At 38.1% G+C, this 23020-nt stretch overlaps 1 protein-coding gene across 4 annotated transcripts in view; it reads right to left on the reverse strand.

The window, feature by feature from the left end:
- plekhg4 (pleckstrin homology domain containing, family G (with RhoGef domain) member 4) overlaps positions 1 to 16202 on the reverse strand; it is a 223422-nt gene extending 207220 nt beyond the window's left edge. For all 4 annotated transcript variants that reach the window (XM_043707122.1, XM_043707121.1, XM_043707119.1 and 1 more), the window contains exon 1: positions 16068 to 16202. In XM_043707122.1, the coding sequence (XP_043563057.1) occupies positions 16068 to 16079 (12 nt within the window). In that variant the 5' untranslated portion in view covers positions 16080 to 16202. The remainder of the gene's footprint in view (positions 1 to 16067) is intronic.
- Positions 16203 to 23020: the final 6818 nt, after the last annotated feature.

A 23020-nucleotide genomic window follows, 5' to 3' on the forward strand; every position in this document is an offset into this window, starting at 1 on the left:
AATTTTGTTAAAGACTGGTTTTGTGATTGCTGCGCCAGTATTGACCTCCATTTGAACCAGAGGACCTTTTAACCAGATGTTTATTTTGATTGGTTCTTATTTGGATGTTGCTAAGCAATTTAACTGTTCCAAACCAGCAGTAGTTGGACTTTCCAGAGTGTGCACTCTTCTGGATACTGGCCTATGAGTTCTCTTACTCAATTTAGAATAGGACTCTTTTGCTGTCTTGAATCCACATACAAGAAGCAACTACAATGGCTTGCTGGCCTGGATCCTGAAGAAAATTTTAACCATTTAGCTAAGGGTTGGCTTTGCTTTGGGGTTTTGCTGTGGGCTGATCTCGACATTTTGTCTGTTTGAAGTCCAGTTAGGCTTGAGCTAGTTGGAGCTTTTGCATAGTTACATTATTAATCCCACATGCCAATCGGTCTCTCAGCATTCCATTTAATGGCTAAACCAAAGTCACATGCCTCTGGCAGTTTCTTAACCTCATCAAAAATCCTAATTCAGATTCCCCTCATTCTCAAATTGCTGAATAAAAACAATAGCATCACAGCATTAGATGAGGCTTGGGATCATAATATTCCTTAATTAAATCCATCAACTCTTGTCAGATTGTAGTATTTGGTGCATCATGAAATGTTTGGCTCCCAGGTTATTAGGAGAACTTCCCATTGCTTTTCATCTGCCACAATGTCATTTGCCTGGAAAAAAATAACATATTCTTTCCACATACTGGACCCAGTCTTCAGCGAGATGGTCAAATGAGTCGAACTTCCCAAGTAACAGCATGATGCCAGAAATAGTTACCTCAACTCAAAGATGGCTGTTGCAAGCAAGTTTCTACAGGAACATGTTTTACTCTCATCTACACTGAAATAACTCCACAGAGGCCAATATTCTGTCACCAAATCACCCTTTATTTACATAAGGAAAGTCCTTGACACTGATCCAGCACTCAGTGTCAGAAATTCTAACACTCCTCTTTTTATCTGGCAGCCAGAGCTGTTAATCTGGTCTAATCAGGGAACTAATGTTCTATGATGCCCACTGGCTGACCTCATTACAATCACTACACCTGTGTAACTAAATTCCATCATGTCATCCATCTGCCTCTTGCTATATTTCTTATTCCCTTCTATCAACCATATCCCTCACTGAAACAATTTCTCCTTCCAAAATACCTTTGTCTTTTTGGCTCTTCTTGCCTTGCCCTAGCTTTGTTCTTCACAAAGCAAGACTCAACTAATGCTGCTGCTGTCACCACCAGATGGCTGGCAACCCCAAGTCATATGCTTCAGTTATCTACATACCTCATGTGTCTCCATGTGCGCCAGGCAACACAATGAACCAACCCAATTACAGATGCCCCCTTAAAAAGAATTCCAACAGATGTAAACTGAATATTATTTTTACATGCAGCATGAATAAAATGCTTTCCTAAACTAAAATTTTCTGGAGAAATTAAAATTGCAAATAGAAGATTATAATCAAGAAATAAAGATGGTTTTAATAGGTAATTGCATCCAACTTTATGTAAAAGGATATATACAGTTGGAAAAATATGCAAATAAACCACTATAAGTTAACAAAGGTAAGGCAAATTTGCTGCTGACCTACCAGACTATAGGGCTATTCTCTCATTAACCTAAGGGTGACTACAGCTCAAGCAAGGGGAGAGGTTGAGAAGGAGAATTCTTCATGCCAGTGTGGGATTTGAGTCCATGCTTTTGGCATCATTCAGCATTGCAAACTAGCCAGTCAGCTAAATGACATTCTTGCAGCTAACATCGCAGTTACTGGAAAATGTGTTGACTGGTTTTTCCTCAGGAAACTATCCCAAGCACAGGTTACAGAGGTTTCCCTTTCAGTTAAATTAAACAAGTCCACTTGCCATCATGTACTAGCATTTTAAACTTAACATCAGTTTTCTAGCTCAAATAGTTTTCACTACACTTTTGCCCTCTTTTGTGGTATTGACATGGTGAATTCTTTGAAAAAAGATGTCTTCCTCTTCACTTCTAAAAATGTTGCATTTCATCATAGCAGCTTTATCATTACTTAAAATGATTTCTTTGCTTTCTTTTTCATGTCAAACAGCTCAGCAAATCCTATCAAAATCATTCGTAGAAAATTTGTCTCAAGAAAACAAAACTGGGAATCATAGATATGTGTCGACATTATACCACATTTGTTGCACCATGATATCCGTCATTTCAGCTCATTTTTGGTCTAAGTCTACTCAAGTAGTCATCAAAATGAAGGAGGAAGGGCTGTATCAATTAAATTCCACAGGACTGCAAGGTCATGCTAAGAGCCAAACTGGAGACATATTCCCAAAAAAGTTTCAGTGCTGCATGAAACAGTTTGGATAATCAGGCTATAATTATAATGAATGTCAAGTACAGAATAATTACTGTATTTAAACAAATCATGCACCTACAGAAATTGAGCTTTGACATCATGAAACCTGTATGACCATGCAATAAGTGAACTGCTAATGTCAAGTTTCAGTGGATTTGGAATTTACGAAAAGAACTATATCTTTTGTCAATTTTTCCTGTTGAATGATTTTTGATAAGTGGAGCAATAATTTCAGTCTGAAGCCTACTAAATCAATATTTCTTTAACAAATTCCAAACAAAGCTTGCAATTTCTATGCATAACACAACATATTTGCTTCAGCATGACTATAACATCAGTGAAGACAATGTTGACTTATGCTATTAGGTGCAGGATGGTTTTGCACACCTTTTCACCACTAGGCCTTTCATCTTTAAATTCCTGACTGTTCATGACTTTCATAGTGCATTGTAACAAGGAAATTAGCCAGCTGTGAGAAGTCGTTCAAAATTAAATTCACGAGAAAATGCTTCACTGCATGACACAATTTTATAGTAAACGTTCATCATTTTAAATAAAAAGTGCAGCAGAAAAACTGACAGTCTTCCATTATAAACAAATGTAGCTTCCCCAAGCATCACTTCCCAATTTTCAATATACAATGCTATTTGAATTTCAGATCAGAACAGCTTACTTAAATAATCATCCTCCACGTTACAATGTGGTCATATGGTTGGAGAGAAAATAAATTCTGGCACCTATCACAATGACATGATTATACTACAGGGATCAGATATTCCAAATCTTGTTTCACAAATACACCAATCTCTCATATTTAGGCAGTATCAGTCAAGACCAATTTCAAGAACTGTTGATGGTGGCCATGAGCATCGCAAATACTGGATCATTCCCCAAAGAGTGCAAGTTCCTCTCCAGGGCTGAGTGGATGGGGACATGGTGGGATAGTGGTAATGGCATTGGACTAGTGATCCAGAATCCCAGACTAATTTTTTGGAGACATGGTTTGAATCTCAACGTGGCAGATGTTGACACTTATTCAACATGAAATAACTCCACAGAAGCCAGTATCCCGTCACTAAATCACTTTTTATTCACATGTGAAGAGTCCTTGACACTGATCCAGCTTCCTCAGAACCAGCGCTCAGAGTGAAAGGACGCCTGACACTCCTGTTCTTCTCTGTCAGCCTAAGCTCCTTGATTGAAACAATATAACAGCCCCAATCAGGGAACTCATTCGTGATGTCTCCTGGCTGACCTCATTACAATCACTACAGTAAAAATCTGGAAATGAATTTGAAAGGAATTTGTTGTAAATACCAATGGATTCTTTAGGGAAGAAATCTGACATTCTAATCAAGTCTAGCCTACATGTGACCTCAGACCCAAAGCAATATGATTAGTTTCTAATTCTCAGTCTCAATAAATGCTGTTCCAGTCAGTAACGCCCACATCCCATGAATGAATAATAAAAAAGCCATGCAACACCAGTCTTCTTAACTCTTACTTTCCTGGTTGCAGAGATCAATCCTGCAGATAATACTATGTATAGACACCATGCAACAATCGCCAGGCAGGAATGCTCCCTCCCAGTCAGCGGTCAAGGACATACAGCCTCTGATCTTTGCTAAGTGTCCTCCAAGGCAGACTTTGAGATACATGATAACACAGAATCACAGAATATAAACTGATAGCCAACTTCCGTACTCATGAGGACAGCCTCAACCATGATCTTGGGTTCGTGTTGCACTACATGTAACCCCACACCATACTGGTATGTGTTTGGAAAGTATTCCTTACTGTTCTATCTTGATTGCTTGTTATTATCTCTCTATCTTAATCAATTTGTATAGTTTTTGATTACTTGTTATTTTGGTTAGACACTCATTATGTCACTCTGATTCCCAGTCATATTATTTCAGCCATTCAGTTTGTCTCTAGAATCATCTTAATTTTGATGATTTGTAATTATCTCTCTACCTCAATTAATTGATTCATAGGTCATCCCTTCACTTGTTATTCAACTGTTGACACTTTACTCACACTATTTGACAGATGTGATCACCTGCAAAGACGTGTTATTCAGCCGGTTGACATTCCACTCATACTATTTGTATTTATCTGTTGGCACTCTTAATTACCTGGAATTGTCTCTCTGCCTAAATATTCTGTGCCTGTGTGCTTCTCTCCACTTCACCTGACAAAGGAGCAGTGCTGAAAAAGCTTGAGATTTCAAATAAAGCTGTTGCACTAGAACCTGGTGTCATGTGACTTCTGACTTTGTCCACCCAAGTCCAACACAAACATCTCCACGTCATTACATTCATTGACAGTCCTTGCTCTCCTCCACAGAAACTGCAAGAACCTCTAACTTATTGAACAACTGCAATAGCAAAAGCGGCCCCTCTGAGCTTCTGGATCCCCTTTTTTGCCTCATTCACAACCATCCCTCCTATTCCTGATCACTGACCAAGTTAAATGATTCTGTTCTAAGGGACGTGACTGTCTTCTGTGAGAAACAGTAGAGGTAACTTTCCCTGCCCCTGAAGTAGCACAATGCTTGTAACATTGCCTCCAGCACAATAGCCAAAATTCTTTGAGCCACAGATACAATAGCCACAGATTATAGTAGAGTCTGTCAGATTCCACTTACAATATGTTGTTGGCTTGGTATGTGGAAAAGTAATGACAGATTTGAGAACTGCTTACTGGGATGCATTATAATGTATAAAATTACGAAAGGATGAGAGTGGATGAGTAAACATAGACTGGTTTCTAATAGTTGAGGTGTTTAGAATAGGTAAGTAGATGCAAGTCCAAGTTTAAATGATTTAAGTAAATAGTGTGAGAAAAACCTATTTATTGGGGAGGCTGTGGTTTGCACTTTCAGAGTTACCTTTGAAGCAGAAACTCTTTGACCATTCCAGATTAAATTAGATAGGTGAATGAAGTTAATGATTTTGAAGGGACGTAAAACTCAATGTGTTTAGGATTATTGATTTTTGTGGAGTTTAAACACCAATATAGATGAAAAGAGCCAAATGGCTTCTTTCCCAGGGCTATTATTTCTGCATCTGACTATATGAATGAAAAGAAATGGATCTTTTATGGCTTGAATATAAGTGCAGATATGATAGGCTGAATGGCTTCCTTCAATACTATAACATTTCTGTGAATTATAGGTAAAGCAGATAAGTAAAAACAGTAGATTATGATGATCGTGAGTGTTTTGAAAACTGGACTTCCATATCCTCTGCAGTGAAAAAAAGCATTTCAGTTTTAATCACACTGTATTACGTGATTAGAAACAAAAAGTACATATACGATTTGTTCAGTGATAAACATGTATCCCAGATGGAAAACCAGTTAAACTTGGGAATGGTATTGCTAGTCCAAACTGGAATTCCACATTAAAATATAAAAAAGTTTTGACCACTGCCATAATTCTAAGTTTAACTTTCTTTTCCCTTCTTTATTTAATAAGTCAATCTTTATAGTTAGTCAGAATAGTCAAATAGATCTCATTATCACTCTTTACTCTTTGCAGTTTTTACAACAATCTAGACCCTGGTATAGGGAACAACGCTATAAAATTTACAGATAATAAATCTTGGCAGAGGATTTTATGATGAGGGTATGATGAGTTTCATGATCACATGGCAGGATGCTGAAATGAGTATCAATGTGGCAAGTGGAGAGGCTTGAAATCATGCACTTTGGGATGACTGTTCATTAAAATGATTAATATATTCAGAAAACCCTTTCATTAATATCTAGTCAGGAGGAAAACCCACTGTCCCAGTATATGGCTACAGTTTTATATTGATATGGTTGGCTCTTATCTGCCCTCTGAGGTACCCTAGCAACCATTAGAAAGAAGGCTGACTCAGGGCAGCTAAGAATGGACAAAAAATGCAATTTTGCTATTGATGCTCATATTGTAAAAATTAATTAAAAAAATTAATCAGAGTCAATTGTGACAGTTTAGAAGGATGCCATTTCGACTGCTGTGACTGTGCCAGCTGCCCATCAGAATGATTTACTTCATGCCATTCCCTCACCCTCTTCCCATTGCCCTTTCCCGATGGCAATCTAATGCCTTCTTAAGTGCCTTGATTGAATCATCTCCACCTCAGTCTCCGGCAGTTCATTCCAGATCTTAACAACTCTCTGTTTGGTAATATTTTTTTCCTCATGTCCCTTTTCTTTCTTTTGCCAGTTATCTTAAATCTAAGCCCTTGTAGTGATTGGAAACAGGTGGACCTCGTTAAGTACGAGGTTCTTGATGGGGGTTGTTAACCTGGGCCAATCTGGAAAGTCTTGGCTGACCAATTTAACTAGCAGATTAGAATCTCCTCAGTTGCGGACCGACCCTGAGCTGGCTCGCCACAGCCAGTGTTCTGTGCACTAGTAAATTTGGATGAAGTTTAGTGCCGGAACCATGGGAATGGCCCTGTATGGGTACAAGGCAAAGTTAACATGAGGTCAGGTCTCATGACTTACAAAGTTCAAGTAGGTGACACCGTTCTAAACAAACATGTTGATCACCTGAAAGCCATTACCTCGTAATATGTTTTGCTTATGCCCTGTTTAAGTCCCTCAAAACAACCTGAAAGCCCGGCAGAAACCACAGATGCTCCTCCTCATACTATTGTCATCAGAAGAAGAGGAGAATCTGCAATTACTGCATTATAGGAGAACTACCTGTACAAGCGAAACAGCAGGCCCACATCCCCAGACTTGTGGGGAGGTTGGTGTAGTGATTGGAACCAGGTGAACGTTGTTAACCATGAGGTTCTTGATAGGGGTTGATAACCTGGGCCAATCAGAAAAGTCTTGGGTGACCAATATAACCAGGAGATCATGTAGCATTACCTTCTGAGAAGGGAACTGGTTGTCACTGACCACTTGGGCGCTTCCTTTCTTCCTGGTGGTGGAAATTGAATTAAGATTTGTACACCTGTTGTCTTTTACTGTGAGTCACACCTGCACACACACAACATGGGTGCTGGGGAAAATATAAGCACTACCCATGGTTAGGTGGTAGTGTGGGGGGTAATGGAAAACACATATATATAACCAGGAAATTTAGAGTCTCCTCTGTTTAGGGCACTGACTCGGTTAAAAAAAGAATGACCAGGAGATTTAAAGTCTCCTCATTTTAGGGAACAAAAGAAAAGAAAAAACCCCAGGAGATTAGAATTTCCTCAGTTGAGGACTGACTCCAAGTTGGTTGGCCACAGGCAGTGTACTATGCACTAGTAAATAAAGGGTGATTTGGTGATATGACACCAGCCTCTCTGCAGTTGTTTCAGCCCTCTCTCGTTCTCAGTCCTTTCATTAATAGGAATGTTGAGTCACCTTGCGATTCTTAAATACCTCTATCCAATCTCCTTGCAGTCCCTCTTCAAGAGAAACAGTCTCAACTTTTTCCAATATATCTTTACTTGTGAAGTTCCTCACTTTCTCTGAGGCCTTCATTCGTTCCCTAAAGAGTGATGGATAGAACTGGGCACTACTCCAGTTGAGAATGAACCATTATTCTAAATAATCTTAACATAATTTCCTTGTTTTTATACTCTGTGCCCTTGTTATTAAAGCTTAGGATCTATCTGCTCTCTCAACTGTTCTGCCACTTTCAATGATTAAAGCATGTATAGACCCTCAATTTCAGATAGAATGATGGGGGAGGTTTGTCAATAATGTGACCAGATTTTCACGCACAGCAGAAAGCTGTAATTTATTTTATAATTCAATGTTTTTGGTTTTTCTGTGCTTTACTGAGATCAGCTCTGTTTTCTCCCAATTTTTTTAATGGTACAAATATAAATCACATTAAAAACTGAAAGATTTACCTGGTTGTGGGTTATTAATGCACTGTGCCTGATATGCAGGAATAATGTTTATTTGAATTGCATGTAACAGCTGAAGTGTGGTTGATTTAGATTCAGAGATGGGACAAAACACTGAAAAGCAGAATACAATCAAGAATTCTCTGAAATCGCTTCTCTGCACATAACCTGAGTACTTAGGTAGTGGCTTAGCTCTGCTAATTAAGGATATCAATGTGAGAGAGAGAGAGAGAGGGAGAGCGAGAGCGAGAGCGAGAGCGAGAGCGAGAGCGAGAGCGAGAGCGAAAGAGAGCGAAAGAGAGAGAGAGATAACCTTAATTCCAAAGAACAAAATATAGGCCACCTAAAGCTAGGTATGTTGTATGGCACAGAGAAATAAATGGGACCTGTGAGAAAGGTACTGCAATAATCATGCATGATTTTAATCTATGTATAAGGTGCATGTATCAGATAAAAGGTACTCAAAAAATAAGCTAGTGTCTATTCAGGACAATTTTTCAGGGAAGTACATTCTAACCTCAACCAGAAAGCAGGCTATTCTGGATCTGGTAACATGCAATGAGACAGGCTTAATCAATTAACTCACAGCAGGGAGTAGCTAAGCAATTATAACATGTAAGAATTTACATCAGTTTGAAGGGGAGAAAGAAGTATGATTCTAAAATTAATGTATTAAATATAAATAAAATCAGAACTAGCGAAACTGAGTTGCAAAACTACATGCAAAATGGCAGAACAGCAGAGATGCTGTGACGGACTTTTAATATGATATCTAATGACTCTCAGTAAAGATTTATTTCAGTGAGAAAGAAAGGTCCTTTTTGAAGGATGCATCATCCCTGGCTAAATAAAATTAAAATGTTTTATCAAATTGTTAGGGTGTTGAGTGGCTTGGCGGGGAACTTGCTGGTGATGGTGTTCACATGTATCTGCTGCCCTTGTCTTTCTAGATGGAAGTGGTTATGGGTTTTAAAGGTGCTGTTTAAAGATATTTGGCAAATTTCTGTAGCGCTTGTTATAGATAGTACACACAGCAGCTACTGAGCGTTAGTAGTGGAGGAAGGGAATGCAGTGCTAATCATTCAGGCTACTTTGTTCTGGATGGTGTCAAACTTCTTGAATGTTGTTGGAGCTGCACTCATCCAGGCAAGTGGGAAGTATTCCATCATATTCCTGACTTGTGCCTTGTGAATGCTGGATTATTTGGTAATCAGATCCTGGAATGTCTGTTGATCCATAACTTCTGGTTCAGAGGCAGGGATGTTACAGACTGAGCCACAAAACTTCTGACTATTATGCTAAGCCATCAGCACTGAAACTTCCTCCAGGAAAAACTTCTAGGCCATATTCAATTTAAATTTGATTATTACTTCAAAAAGGATACCCTATATGCAAGTTAATAGAAACCCCATATTTCCCCACTCCACGTTATAAAATCAAAACCTCATTTCTTTATAAATCATTTTCGTAGAATGTATAGCCTAAGAAAGAATTAATAACATTGGTATTGAGGGTTCTCTATTCATTACATCTGCAGTTTGGGCGGTGGCAAAGAAAAAATGCACAAAGTTGTTTTAAAAAATCTTAATTTAATTTACTTTACATTAAACTTCATTTTCCAAAATTCTTTCAAATCACTTAACCACATCTATTTTTCTACATTTTGAAAATATTACTATTTCACTTTATATGCACATGGATTGAAGTAGTTCAAGAAGGCAGCTCACCACCATGTTCTCAGAAATAACTAGGGACAGGCAATAAAAGCAAATGAATAAAAAGCAGTATATTTTAAAAATATATATATTCCTTTCTGGCTAGAAGTAAGACTGTCAAGATACAACTTGGTGATTTATGCTCTGAATTGATTCTATCACATTAACAGTTAGTCCACAATTGGCAATGTAATTTACCAATGCATATATTCTTTACACACCAAAGGATGTGTGATTATTTTTAAAATTTTAGCTTTCAACACAATATTTTATTTCCAAATGTTGTTAACCAATTAAATTACAAAACATGTTGTGATCTAATTATAAAAAATGTTGTTGTCATGCTGCACAAATCAACAGCTTTACACAAAAGGTCAATTAAACTTCAAATGATGTTTATTCCTTAATTAAACCATCCACAATTTAAAATCTATTTCAGATGAACATTGAGATGAACAAAACAAGCTGCATTGATCTTTCAAATGAGTGAAGTATCCGTTTGTTTCAACCTAATTCTATGATAAGCCACAAAAAAACACAATGATGTCAACCACGTAACAGATCAATTACAGACAGAAGTATGAAGTTAGTACCACTTGGGAGCAAATATTATAAAATAGAGGATAATGAATTAACACAATTTGCTTAATTAAAGAGAAAATATCATGTTAAGTCAGTGAGAGTCGAAGTTAGCAATAAATCAGTCCATGAACAGGAATATACAAGTACTGACTTACTACAGATTGTTTTTCTATATAACTGATCAACAGTATGTCAAAAGGCCAGTCCAGCATTTTAAGTAACATGATACTATTTACCATATTATCCAAATTCATCACTGATTTCTGAATTAGAGTTCAAATACATTCAAAAGTCCACTGAAGTATACTGCCAATGCTGTAAATTGCAGAAATGCAGCAACCAGGAAATAAGAAATTATTCAATATATTTGTGTGCGCAAGAGACTAGTAGGAACACAGCTCCATACCTCCCAGTTAAATAATTTGTGATACGGATATCACATAGTTAATAATTTACAGGTTTTTTCTAAATTTACATAACCCATGAACATTCCTCAACAGCACTAATTCCAGCAGAATTAGTACATTTATGACTGAAGTCACCTAGTTGATTTGCTGTCTAGCACACAGATGGATCATTATATATCTTTAGAAATTCTTGTAATCAGTCATTTATTTAACTGCAACTAGCTTATGAAAACCAGTATAAAAACATGAAAAAAATTAAATCCCAATTTGAAGAGCTATAAATCAGAAATAGAAAGCTGCTTCAGTAAGTAATGCATACAGCCGAAACAGAATTCAATTTTAAAATCTGAAAACGTGAAGCTAGTACCAATAAATGTGACCCATTTTTGGGGATTTGGACTAGTTAAACAATAGGGGCGGCACAGTGGCTCAGTGGTTAGCACTGCTGCCTCACAGCACCAGGGTTCCAGGTTCAATTCCAGCCTCAGGCGACTGTCTGTATGGAGTTTGCACATTCTCTCCATGTCTGCATGGGTTTCCTCTGGGTTCTCTGGTTTCCTCCCACAGTCCAAAGATGTGCAGGTCAGGCAGTCCAAAGATGTGCAGGTCAGGTGAATTGGCCATGCTAAATTGTCCATAGTGCTAGGTGCATTGGTCGGAGGGAGGTAGGTCTGGACTGGTTGGGCCGAAGGGCCTGTTTCCACACTGTAGGGAATCTAATCTAAATAACCTGACATAGTCACACCTATAGAGCTATTCCCATCAGCCAAAATCAGACTTATTTGTCCCAACATCAAGACAGATACTCCCCAGGTTTTGTGGTATATACAATAAGGGAAGAATGATCCCAGAGCATTTTATACTGACTCTGGATCAATCCCATGATGCGTCTCAGAATCAGGCCAAACATAAGCAGAGAAACCTCCTGATCAATAACTACTATTCTCCCTTGCTCATCAGCTAACACCACTTGGAGGAGGCACTATGGGTAACAAAGGCATAGATGAACTTTAGGTAAAGTTTTCAACAGACATGACAATAATTGTATGGTGTTTTCATCATTGAATAAGCTTGCTGAATGCAAGTCATATATCAAAAAGACTGGATATGTGTCAGGTGCTGTTGATGAAACACAAAGAAACAGCCTACTTGACTTGGGCCCATTTGACTATGGTAATGTCCCCACCTTGAGCCAAAAGATTTGGGTTCAAGTCCCGCTTGCTCCAAAGGTGAGTAATAATACCTCTAAACAGGCTGATTAGAAAATTGCTGCAGGACCAGATTCAAATTCAGAGATTATTATAGCCTAGTTCCAACATGGTCACAAGATTTGAAATCTAGAGGTCAGGCAAGAGTGACTGCTCTTATACTAAGGCAGCATTCAACCAAATATGGCAAAACAGAGACTTTGAGAAAAGAAGGGCCCACAAAAGTTGTGTTATGAAACTGTGTAAAGTACTCATGAAGTGGAAGGCAGAAAGCTGGAATTTGTTTGTAAAAATGATAGAAGGAAAGAGTGTGTGGTCTGTTTAAGAGATAAAGTGCTTTTCTAAGCTTGGAGATTTAAACGAGAAAATGTCTGCAAGCAGCTGCAAGTGTACAGATAGTTCTAAAACTGAAACATGTAACAATTGGCTGTGTGATTGGAAATCTTAGTCTTGTTTTGATGTTTTGGAAACTAGCTTGAATCAGCCAATTAAATTAAACCAAGCCCTTAGACAAAACTTACAAAATTTAAATCTGATAGTTTTGATTATCTGGAAACAATCCAATTGTAAAGAAATTAATAGGTCATCAAGGGTATAAAAATGAGGGCATTTGAAAATTGGGGAGAGCACACCCACCATCTGAGGAATAAACCTATTGCTCTCACAGAAATCTCCACGCTCTCTCAAAGTGCCATCTATTCATAAAGGTACACTGCACTCATAGATAATACTCTTCACACCAGAATTCAGCAGAGAGAGAGGTGTTCAGAACAGAAGAAATTACAGAGAAACATCCCTGACAGCAGGATCAGCAAAAGGCTGGAGAGACAGATGAGAAGGCAGAGCATTCCCCAAGATACATACGGTGTGAACTTTGAGAGACTAAGTTTTAATTTATTGTTTTCTTATTACTTTGATTTATATATGTTGGACTTATGTTTATTGAAACATAATATCTGCAGAATTTAGTTCAATAAGAGAATAATTAGTTGGGGGGTGAGGTGGAAGTGTTTGGCTTGTTGGTAATTCTGTTAATTTGTTCACTGCTAGGGTTAAAAAAAAATTGTTACTTATTAATTACAAAGTGAGTATTAGGGATTCTTTATATTTAACCACACTTTTAACAGTTTACAAGAGGCAAGATGAGCTTCTCTGGTTGTTTTGGGTTTAATTATTAGAATGGAACCTCTACTCCTGCCATAACAGATTGGGGCTGGTGTCTTGGTTTACTTATCAGAGGGGTTTGATCCTTATCCCTTTTATAACAGTTTTATAATCTAAACATGATGATTTAGCAAATGTAAACAAGAATCTATGCATCTTTAAGTAAAACTGGCCTAGTGCCAAAAGTCAGATGGAAAATAGAAGAATAGTAAGGAGAGTACAGATGAAATGCATGAGACAACACAAAAACTAAGGAGTAACATAGAAAAGGGTTCAGACCAGGTAAACCAGGAATCTTCAGGTTCCTCAACTATCAAATTTAGTGAAACTCACATATGCTGTGTCATTTGAAAACTTCAATAGTAACATCTGTTCAGAAAATAATTTCTCATGAGGTTCTAGGATATGGGAACTTATCCAGAATAAAATTAAAACTGCAACTAATATTTATGTCATAGATCCAGATGTAGTAGCTCACTCTGAGCTAGTATTTCCTAGAAGGACATCAGTAATGCAACCATAAAGTAGTGCTTTTGGTTATTTGTAAACAATGATTCGAGAAAGGAAGGAACGGCATATATCACAAATTCAGGATATGCTAACTAAGCAAGTTACAACTAATAAATTACTTCTGAGATGAATCACTGTTGTCCTGGGCAAACACAATAGCAGTACTGTACTGTATGGGTTCTAAGGAAGGGTCATTTGACCCGAAACATTAACTCTGATTTCTCGCCACACATGCTGCCAGACCTGCTGAACTTTGCCACCAATTTCTGTTTTTGCCACAATAATGTTGTACAGTTTGTACACAGCAAGATCTCAAAACCAACAAGCGAACTGGGAGAAATGATAACCAGTTCCAAACAACTTCAAAACATTGCTGTGAGATTTCTAATACATCCACTTGAAAAATTTAGGTGGAGCCACAGATCAGCATCTCACTCAAAGAACAGTGCCTCTGACAATGCAACTCTTTGGTAGTGCACCCAACACTAAGGTATTCTTAATGTAGATATAGTGGTGATATTTGGACATGGAATGGCAGGGAATTTGACAATTATTTGTACGCTGGCTTATGTTTCTTATTCTTTTAGCCACTATCACTATTTTCTTTTCAGCAATGAAACTACAAGTGGAAAACATTTTAACAGGTCTGTTAAGAGCTCACCGTGAAAAATATTGCTGATATTTCTGCCAACAGTACACCTGCTCTTAAACTATCCAGATATATGTCTGTATCATGCACACAAGCAGTACTTGTATTCACAGTCTGTGATTAAAATCTGAGTTCCCCTACCACCACCAAAAGCAGCGGGGGATGAAATTTCGCTGGGGACTTTCATTTGCTGTAATTTTGGCAGAGAGCTGTGAAAAATCACAAGAAAGCAGCACAACGTTAGGGGTCGGATTAAAAAGCTTCACTTTCTTAATTATTAACATCATAAAAGCCACACAATGAATGTATATAGTGGCAAAAAATTAGTGAAATACATTTTCCCCTTCTTAAAAAAACATTGAAGTTATAGAAATTCTTTTGCCCACCCCCAAGCACTAAATGAAAGCATAAATCCTTTCCCACTCATCCAACCATTTAAATATAGTTGAATAAAACTCTTCCCTGACCAAAATATTTAAAAAAGGTAATTTAAAATCTTAACTCCAAATTTCTTATGGAAGAAATAAACTCTGAGCTGCAAATATGATACTTTGAAACAGAAATTCTTCATAAAGGCTTGACAACAAATCAAATGCAATATAAAATGGACACAATTAAAATGTTAACTCCACCATACTATTTTAAATCTTTTCTTTATTTCACCTGGATAGCTTCCAGAACAAATAAAAAGACATTGTTGAAGAGAGGTTCTCTGCTCAGTCCATATTCTGCTAGTCTGAGAGCAACAATGTGTGTGTTCATTTATGAACAAATAGGAATTTAATTGGAAGTCCTGACAGGGCCAAACTCCTTTCACACTCCAGCTGAATAACAGAACAAGCCTGTTTGGAATTAAGTTGGAAAACATAGTAATGTTGACTAGTCATTGCACTGTAAACATGTAGATGTATGAAAAACCACAGGATGTAAGAAAGTACTGTATTTTAGTTACTCATTGCCACTAAATCTCATTCCATAGCTATTTCTATCAGCTTGCAATGAACATAGTTATCAACAAATTTCAGAAACACGTCATCATGCGTACAGAGTCAGAGAATCACAAACCTGTTAGTGCCATGGCTTACTCTCGCACAGTTTTGAACTAAACGGTATCCCTATTCAAATAACAAAGGACAACAAACAGCAAAAATCTGAACCTTTGCAGTTCTGATACAATGACATTAGAAATGCAATTAATTACGATTCTTTCAGTTTCCAGTGGGATATTCTTTACAGCTGCCAACTCCAGCTAAGTGTTAATGGAGCATCAGTAAAGCTAAGCTGCTATTCAAAAGTGTAATGTTTTATCAGAACAAAGTTACATAGTTATGAAAATATGACATTTATCATAATATTTTTAGAAATGTACCAAATGCTTAATACATGAAAAATGCACCAAGCTTTTTCATTAAAAAGCTTGCAGCAATTTTCTTGATGAATACTCTGTACAGCAAAACAACATTAAACAAGCTTTTTGCATTTTACAACAGGCCACAATTCTACCAACTTATGGGCAAAAGATTAGGTTGTCACACAAATACAGAGTGAACACATCTATAACCATTTCACAATGAGGAAGTCAAAATTTACTAGATACAAAAAAGGACTGAAAGCTATACCATTTTCTTCATGATATATTTTCCAATTTAACATTTCCCTTTTTCTTTCTTCTACTGGAGTAGTTCCTTAAGAATACTGAGTTGATGAATACAGTGAAGCACACCAGCACCAAGAGCATGCAGCTGTGATCCAGCCTTTTGCCCACCCCCTCTCAAGGTTGCCAGCAGTTCTAACTCATGACACACACACACAGTCAGCTGGGGACCTATTGAAGGAGACTCTAACAACCAACAGTCATTGCAGATTAAACTGAACATCTATATTTTCAAAATGTACAACGTTATCAGAATTAACTGGTGAGTTATTTTAAAAAAGGATTTTTTTAGCATTAGTTGCCCTAATCCTCTGAAAATCATTAAGAAGTACTGTGCAAACAATAGTAATGAATGCCAATAAAAGTATCAATTCACATGTTTATTTTTAGTAATTAAGAATTAAGACTAATGCAATAAATAGAAGTCATCTATTTAGTCTTTTAAAAACCATTATTCCAGCTGCTCGAAAGGACTAGTCTGCAGACCCTTCGATCACCCCATTTCCCTATTTATGCATACAAATGATCTGATTTCCTGTGGCTACTGCTGTCACACAAGGAGAGACACATCATCAAATGTTACTGAGTTAAATCTAATTTTTCTCCTCCACACAAGTGTAGGGAACTTTAAAACAAGATTTTTAAAAAACTTTCTACATTTCTTCCTTAAAACAAGCATAGACTGTGAAAGATGTGGTATCACTTTTGAGAGTATAGAATGTTTTTTAAGCAATAACAAAGCAACATTTGTTTCACTGTTTTGATGGCAAACATTTTCCATAAAGTGATGACTGACCATTAATCAACTGGAAACCTTAAAAATCACAAGCAAGCAGTATTGTAGAAAACAAACATCTGCTGGTTGTACAAATCTCATAGGCCAAAAATTGGCTGCAAAAATAGTCTGCAGAATAGCAAACACAAACTTTTACTGAAAATATACTGGATTTGGGCTGCATGTTACTTTCCTTGCTGATCAGAGTTGGCATTGTGTTATGGACTTCAATTATTTTTTCTCCTCATGCACTGATAAGTCAAGGAAACATATTGTACACTGTACCTATAATAATCAGTCTACAATAATTAAAATAGGTTTAAGGGTAATAATTAATTTAATGGGAGTTTTCAGATCAGTCCACATTTATCAATAAATTCATTTTCAATATAATTATCACAGCAAAGCATAAAGTCACATAATAAAAAAAACTTAGAAACAATGTGGATTTTCAGATGAGTTTTGTGCAATCAAAAGTAAAGATGAATAATTAATGTGCGACACAGTAAGAATGGCCTTTTAATGTTTGTTTCTACAGTTGTTGTACATAGCATAGCAGCTGCCTTGCTCTAGTAAAAGTAGGGCTGTTCCTCACTAAATAATTGGAATAAATCTGGTTTAGAATCATTAATGCTTGTCTGCCCACCGACCAAAATACAGACATCATACTTACTAGCTTACTTAAGTCTAAAGAAACAAACACTAATTCTGTTCAGGATCGGCACTTTCAATCTTGCATACATTTAAGTCAAAGACAGATAACAAAAAAATTGGGTGGGAGCGATTTAAATCTGTCAGCTACTGGGAGCTGGATAGGGGAGGGCGGGGCCTGATATTGAACAGGGAACACCGAAGCAAGTGAAACACATCCTTAAGTGGTTTTTTAATTTCAGCACTATATTTGGATCTGATTTCAGGTTTCCTGGCCAGTTAACCTGAGATGCCATGATAATGACTCATATGACTCAATTTTAGTCCAAGAACACACCTCTATAGTTCAAGGTGCAACAATAAACGCTAAAGATTAAGGATAAGAGGGAGCCACAGTATGCAATCGTAATGTGTTGACAGAATCATAGAATCACACAGCACAGATACAGACCCTTCAGTCCAACCCATGTGCACACTCCTGGCCCATTATCCCTCTAGATCTTTCCTAGTCATGTACTTTTTCCACATGCAAACCAACCTGTGTAATAAATTTACCTCTCACGTCTTTTTTAAATCTCTCTCCTCTCATCTTAAAAATGTGTCCCCTAGTCTTGAAATCCGCAACCTAGGAAAAAGGACAACCCTATCCATACCCCTCATTATTTTATAAACTTCTAATAGGTCATCTCTTAACCTCCTACGCTCCAGTGAAAAAGTCCCAGACCTTCTTTGTAACTCGTACCTTCCATATCTGGCAACATTCTGGTAAATCTCTTCTAAACCCTCTACAGCTTAATAATATCCTTCCTGATAATAACTTGGCAACAACTAAGACACGGTATTCCAGAAGTCTTACCAATGTTCTGTACAACCTCCACATTATTTGTAGCATACTTCTGGGAATCCTGGTCTAAACATAATTGCAAGTTAGCATGGTTCTTGTCCAGCTTCATGAAGGACAGCCCCCCTCCCTGCCAGATTTGCACACACAACCTCTATCCAAGGGGTGGGGTATTTGTCCAACTGTGAAAAGAGGTTTAACATTTGTTTAAAATCCCCACAAAGGCAAATTGACCCATCAAAATCAATTTGACCAGTGCCCATTCCTTAAATTGATGATTCCTTCACTTTCCAGCCTTCTGATTTCTGCCTCTACATTTTCATGTAAGGCAAATGACATTTGGCGAGCCTGGTCAAAATGCAAGGTAACCCTGGCTTAGTCCCTCGATCTTCCTGGAAAACCTCCAGGTATTTAATTAGGACTTCACTCAGGAAGCCATTTTCTAATTGAAAAATGTTGAGCCAATCTAAATGAATCTTTCTTAACCAATTTCGCCCCATCAAGCTTGTGCCTGAGCCTTTTACTACAATCACTGGTAACTGAACCAGCTGCTTCTCATAAAAGACTAGAACTGACGTTATCTAGCAAGAGATTTGAAAACACATAGTTAGCTCAAAGATCATGAAGTAGGGATTCTTAATTCCACGGGCAGCAGATCCTTATAAACATGAAAGGAGATTGAAGTTAAACATGGAAATCAGCACTTTTATGGAATTATCCCTGTAGTTTACATCTGGTTGAGGAAATGCTTTGTTGGTCTGATTCTTCTCCCTATGACACCTTTTTTCCTCAGAGACATTCTTCCCTTCAGAGAGGGTCTGTTTGACTGCTCCAGCTACCCTGTTCTGTACCTTCCCAGATGACTGTCGCCCGCTGCTGGAGATTCCATTACACACTTCACTGCTTGAGATGCAGTATCCCAGCAATTACACACTGAATACAGCAACTGGTGGGTTAAGCATTTGTGTGGTTAGCAGGTTCAATTGCATTATGATGTCTAGAAAGTGTGGGTGCACATTAATGGCAGCATTGTCTTCTTGCATGCTGATCTGAACAAATGGTAAGGGTTAAGGTAATATCCAAGATTTATATCAACAACACACAGGTCACTCAAGAATTCCTTGTTGCTACCTGATTCCATCTCAATGAAGCAATCATACACTAACACATGACTACCAAAGACCTGTTTACCTCCACATGATTCACCAGACCTTCGGCCTCAAGGAATTCTCCTTTGTGAACTGTTTACTAAGTCTTCCCTCCAGCGACTGATTCAACAATATGGGTGTGGTTACCTGTGTCTAGCTGCTGGATGAATCTGTGGAGGTCTGGGTCAAACATCCAACTGCTGACATTCCAATTTTAGAGAATAACCTTTGTGTCGAGTGGAATATCAGTTGTGTCAGGTTTGCGATTGTTGAATGATTTTCTTCTTAGTACTTTCCTCAGTCCTCTTGGATGCCATCTTGAATGCCTAGCTTATACTCATTTAGTACTCATTGTCGAGATTATCATCATCAAAAAGTATAGTAAGCCCAAGCAGATGGTCCAAAGAGGGGAGAATTGTATCTCATCCAAATAAGAAATAGTTTGTAAATGAGTGTGGCATGTTACTATAAGCATATACTTCTACATAGATGAAACTCAGGCCACTTTTTCTTACATTCAGGTCACTTTTGCTCACTCTCAGGGGACAAGGTTCGCAGCTGGTCATCCGGAGTATGGCTGAATCATTTTCACTGTGAATTGCCATTTACATAATAAGAGATGGTATGACTTTAGCGATGCCAAAGACCTTATAAAGCTCCTATAGAATCTTGCTCTCAAAGGTGCATTCCTGATCACTTTGAATCTCACATGGAACAATAAAATGGACAAACCAATCACATATTAACATTCTGGCCAGAGTTAAAGCCTTTTGGCCAAGGGTGGAATTGACCTTTGTGACCATAGTGAAGATATCCATAAGTATGACCACATGCTCAGTCTCATTACTAATACTGCAGTGGTCAGGGCATTTTCCTTGCTTGATTACAAACTGCTACCATCACTGTCAGGAAGAATAAGCTGCTTTATCTCCACATCATGAACAATCCTACAGATGGCTCCATCCTCTTCCTGCAAATTTCCATCCTTGATGGAAACCCTTACTGGTACTGGGTTGGTGGATGTTGGGCATTCCCATAATGATGCAGTCTATTAACACCCGTATTAATCAACTAAAGCTCTTTGAGGTCCTCTTTCAAGATAGACAGCAAAAGGTGAAACCACACCTATCTGGAATTAGTTTAGATCTCACTCATAAGTGCATCGGTGACATTCTGCTGAACCTTAATCCAAATGACAGTGAATCAGTCAGAATGCCACTTTTAATTTGGGGAATGCACATAGCATCAGTCACAGTCCCTTCCAGCTGGGTAAAGATGGGTTCCTTCCTGTGATCATCATCAGTATTTGCATTATTTTTATCTGACCTGTACTGGAACTAGAATTGAAACTGAACAAGTTCAGTGGTTCATTGGGTCCCTCTTGTTCCAAGCATAAAAGTAGCTGAGATTTGTTGCTATTAAGCCTCTTAAACTTCCATCCCTCAGTACTACTGCTAGATGGCCCTTCAGCTACCTGTTGGGTCAATATCTTGTTCCGTAGCTTTAATCAAATTGACCATGTCCTTGAACTCTCCAAGCCATCTTCCTTCTCCAGCACTATAATACTCCTTAACCAATACTGCTTCTTTATTCCTTTCCTTCCTTTTCTATCTTGAACAACTTATATGCAGGAATATTTATCACAGTATTCCCTTTCCTTAAACCAGTTCTCAGTCACCACCACGTTATAATTCCACATCACAATCTTCGTCTGTAACTCCCTAACTTTACTCACTATACTCCATACATTTAAATACATATATGTTAGTTCTGGTTTGAACTTTTTTTTCTCCCATACTCTGACATTACCTATTAACCTCCTTTTCTCTAATCTAGTGCCAACTGTATCCCTAAGTATTTTGCAAGACCTGGCATTCTCCTCTACTATTCTTTACTAGTTCTCTCATCCCTGCCAAGCTAGTTTAAAGCCCTTCAAATGGCACTAGCAAAATGCTCTCTGTTTCAGCTCTGTTCAGGTGTATTCCATCTAGCTTGTACAGATGCCATCTCCTCCAGAGCCAGTTCCAGTGTCCCAGGAATTTAAAGCCCTTCCTTCTGCACCATCTTCCCAGCCACACATTCATTTGCCTTATCCTCCTACTACTGCACTCGTTCATAAATACAAGTGGGATCATGTTTTTAAATTTATGGGACATGGGTGTGGCCAGCATTTTTATCACCAGTCCCTAGTTGTCCTTGATAAGGTGATGGTGAGCTGTCTTTGAACTGCTGCAGTCCACTGTTGACCCATAGTGCCATTAGGAAGAGAATATTTTAATAATGCACCGGATATTAGATGCATTTGCAGATACATTTTAAGTTGGGCGAAGGGGGTATTCCATCCCACCACCACTTCACCCACTCCCCAAACTCATCTTAATAAACAGAGGGGGTAGGCAAACAAAGAAATCAACAATCCACATATCACAGGTAACTAGATATATAAGGTCAATTCAGTTTGTTAACAGCTCAATTGACATCATAATTTCACAAAACAGTTGGCATGAACAGACAAATCTGCAATAGCAGCCTTTTTAAACAAAAGTGTTTAAAATGGTGGGAAGGGGATGTCTTTTGCCCATTGGGAAGACAATACCCCCTTCCTATCCACACATACTTTAAAACTCAATCCCACCACCCCCTGCAGCCCATCCCTAAGATGCTAAAACAAAATTCCAACTTTCCTCCATTCTCTATCCATCGCTCTCCTTTGAGAATCTGCCTGCAGTCCCAGTGCCCAAGCTCCAATTCCATCAGCCCTGCTGGGGTTGCCAGGATAGCAGCTCCAGAGAGTAGGACCCCTCCTCAAAGAGCAACAAGTATGACTCTGCTTCAACTTATTTGAGCCACAATATCTTATTGTTGTGAGGATGGGTTTGTTGTTTTCCAGTCGGCTCTTCGCTAATATGTCTTCTGCATGATGCCTATTGTCTTCATTTAAGGAGTTGTTCATAGATAAATAAGTACATGCAGTCCCTCACTGATAGTTTGCTGCACTGAATGCCATGTGAAATAGTACTGATGGAATCCTAGTCTTAATCATTCAGGACCACACGGATATGCAGCAAAATCTTCTCCAGCTCATGACTAGCAGAAAAGTGTAGGTGGGTCATGACAGGGACAATGGAGAACAGTGATACAAATGGTTGGAGTAAACTCTAAGCACATTTAGCTCTCATCTGTTTACAGTACCAACCTTCATGCCCCTCAAATCAGTATTGTTGAGTGTTCTGGTGGCTCAGTCTACCTTACTAAAGGTGCAGATGGGAGCAGGATGGGCTGAGTCCTCAAAATTCAAGATGCCATCAACTGACAGTATCTCAGCAGTCAGAGCAGGGATATGAAAAGTTTTTCTCTACCTCCTGAGACCATAGTTGTGTTGGAGAAAAAGGAAAAGTACAGATTTTTATTTGCACTAAGTTATGCACATGGATGCATTACACAATATTGGATTTTGAAATTTCTACTTATGTGTCACAGAAATCCTACTGTGTTTACATAAT

This window comes from Chiloscyllium plagiosum, chromosome 17 (assembly GCF_004010195.1).
Source record: "Chiloscyllium plagiosum isolate BGI_BamShark_2017 chromosome 17, ASM401019v2, whole genome shotgun sequence".
Lineage (NCBI taxonomy): Eukaryota > Metazoa > Chordata > Chondrichthyes > Orectolobiformes > Hemiscylliidae > Chiloscyllium > Chiloscyllium plagiosum.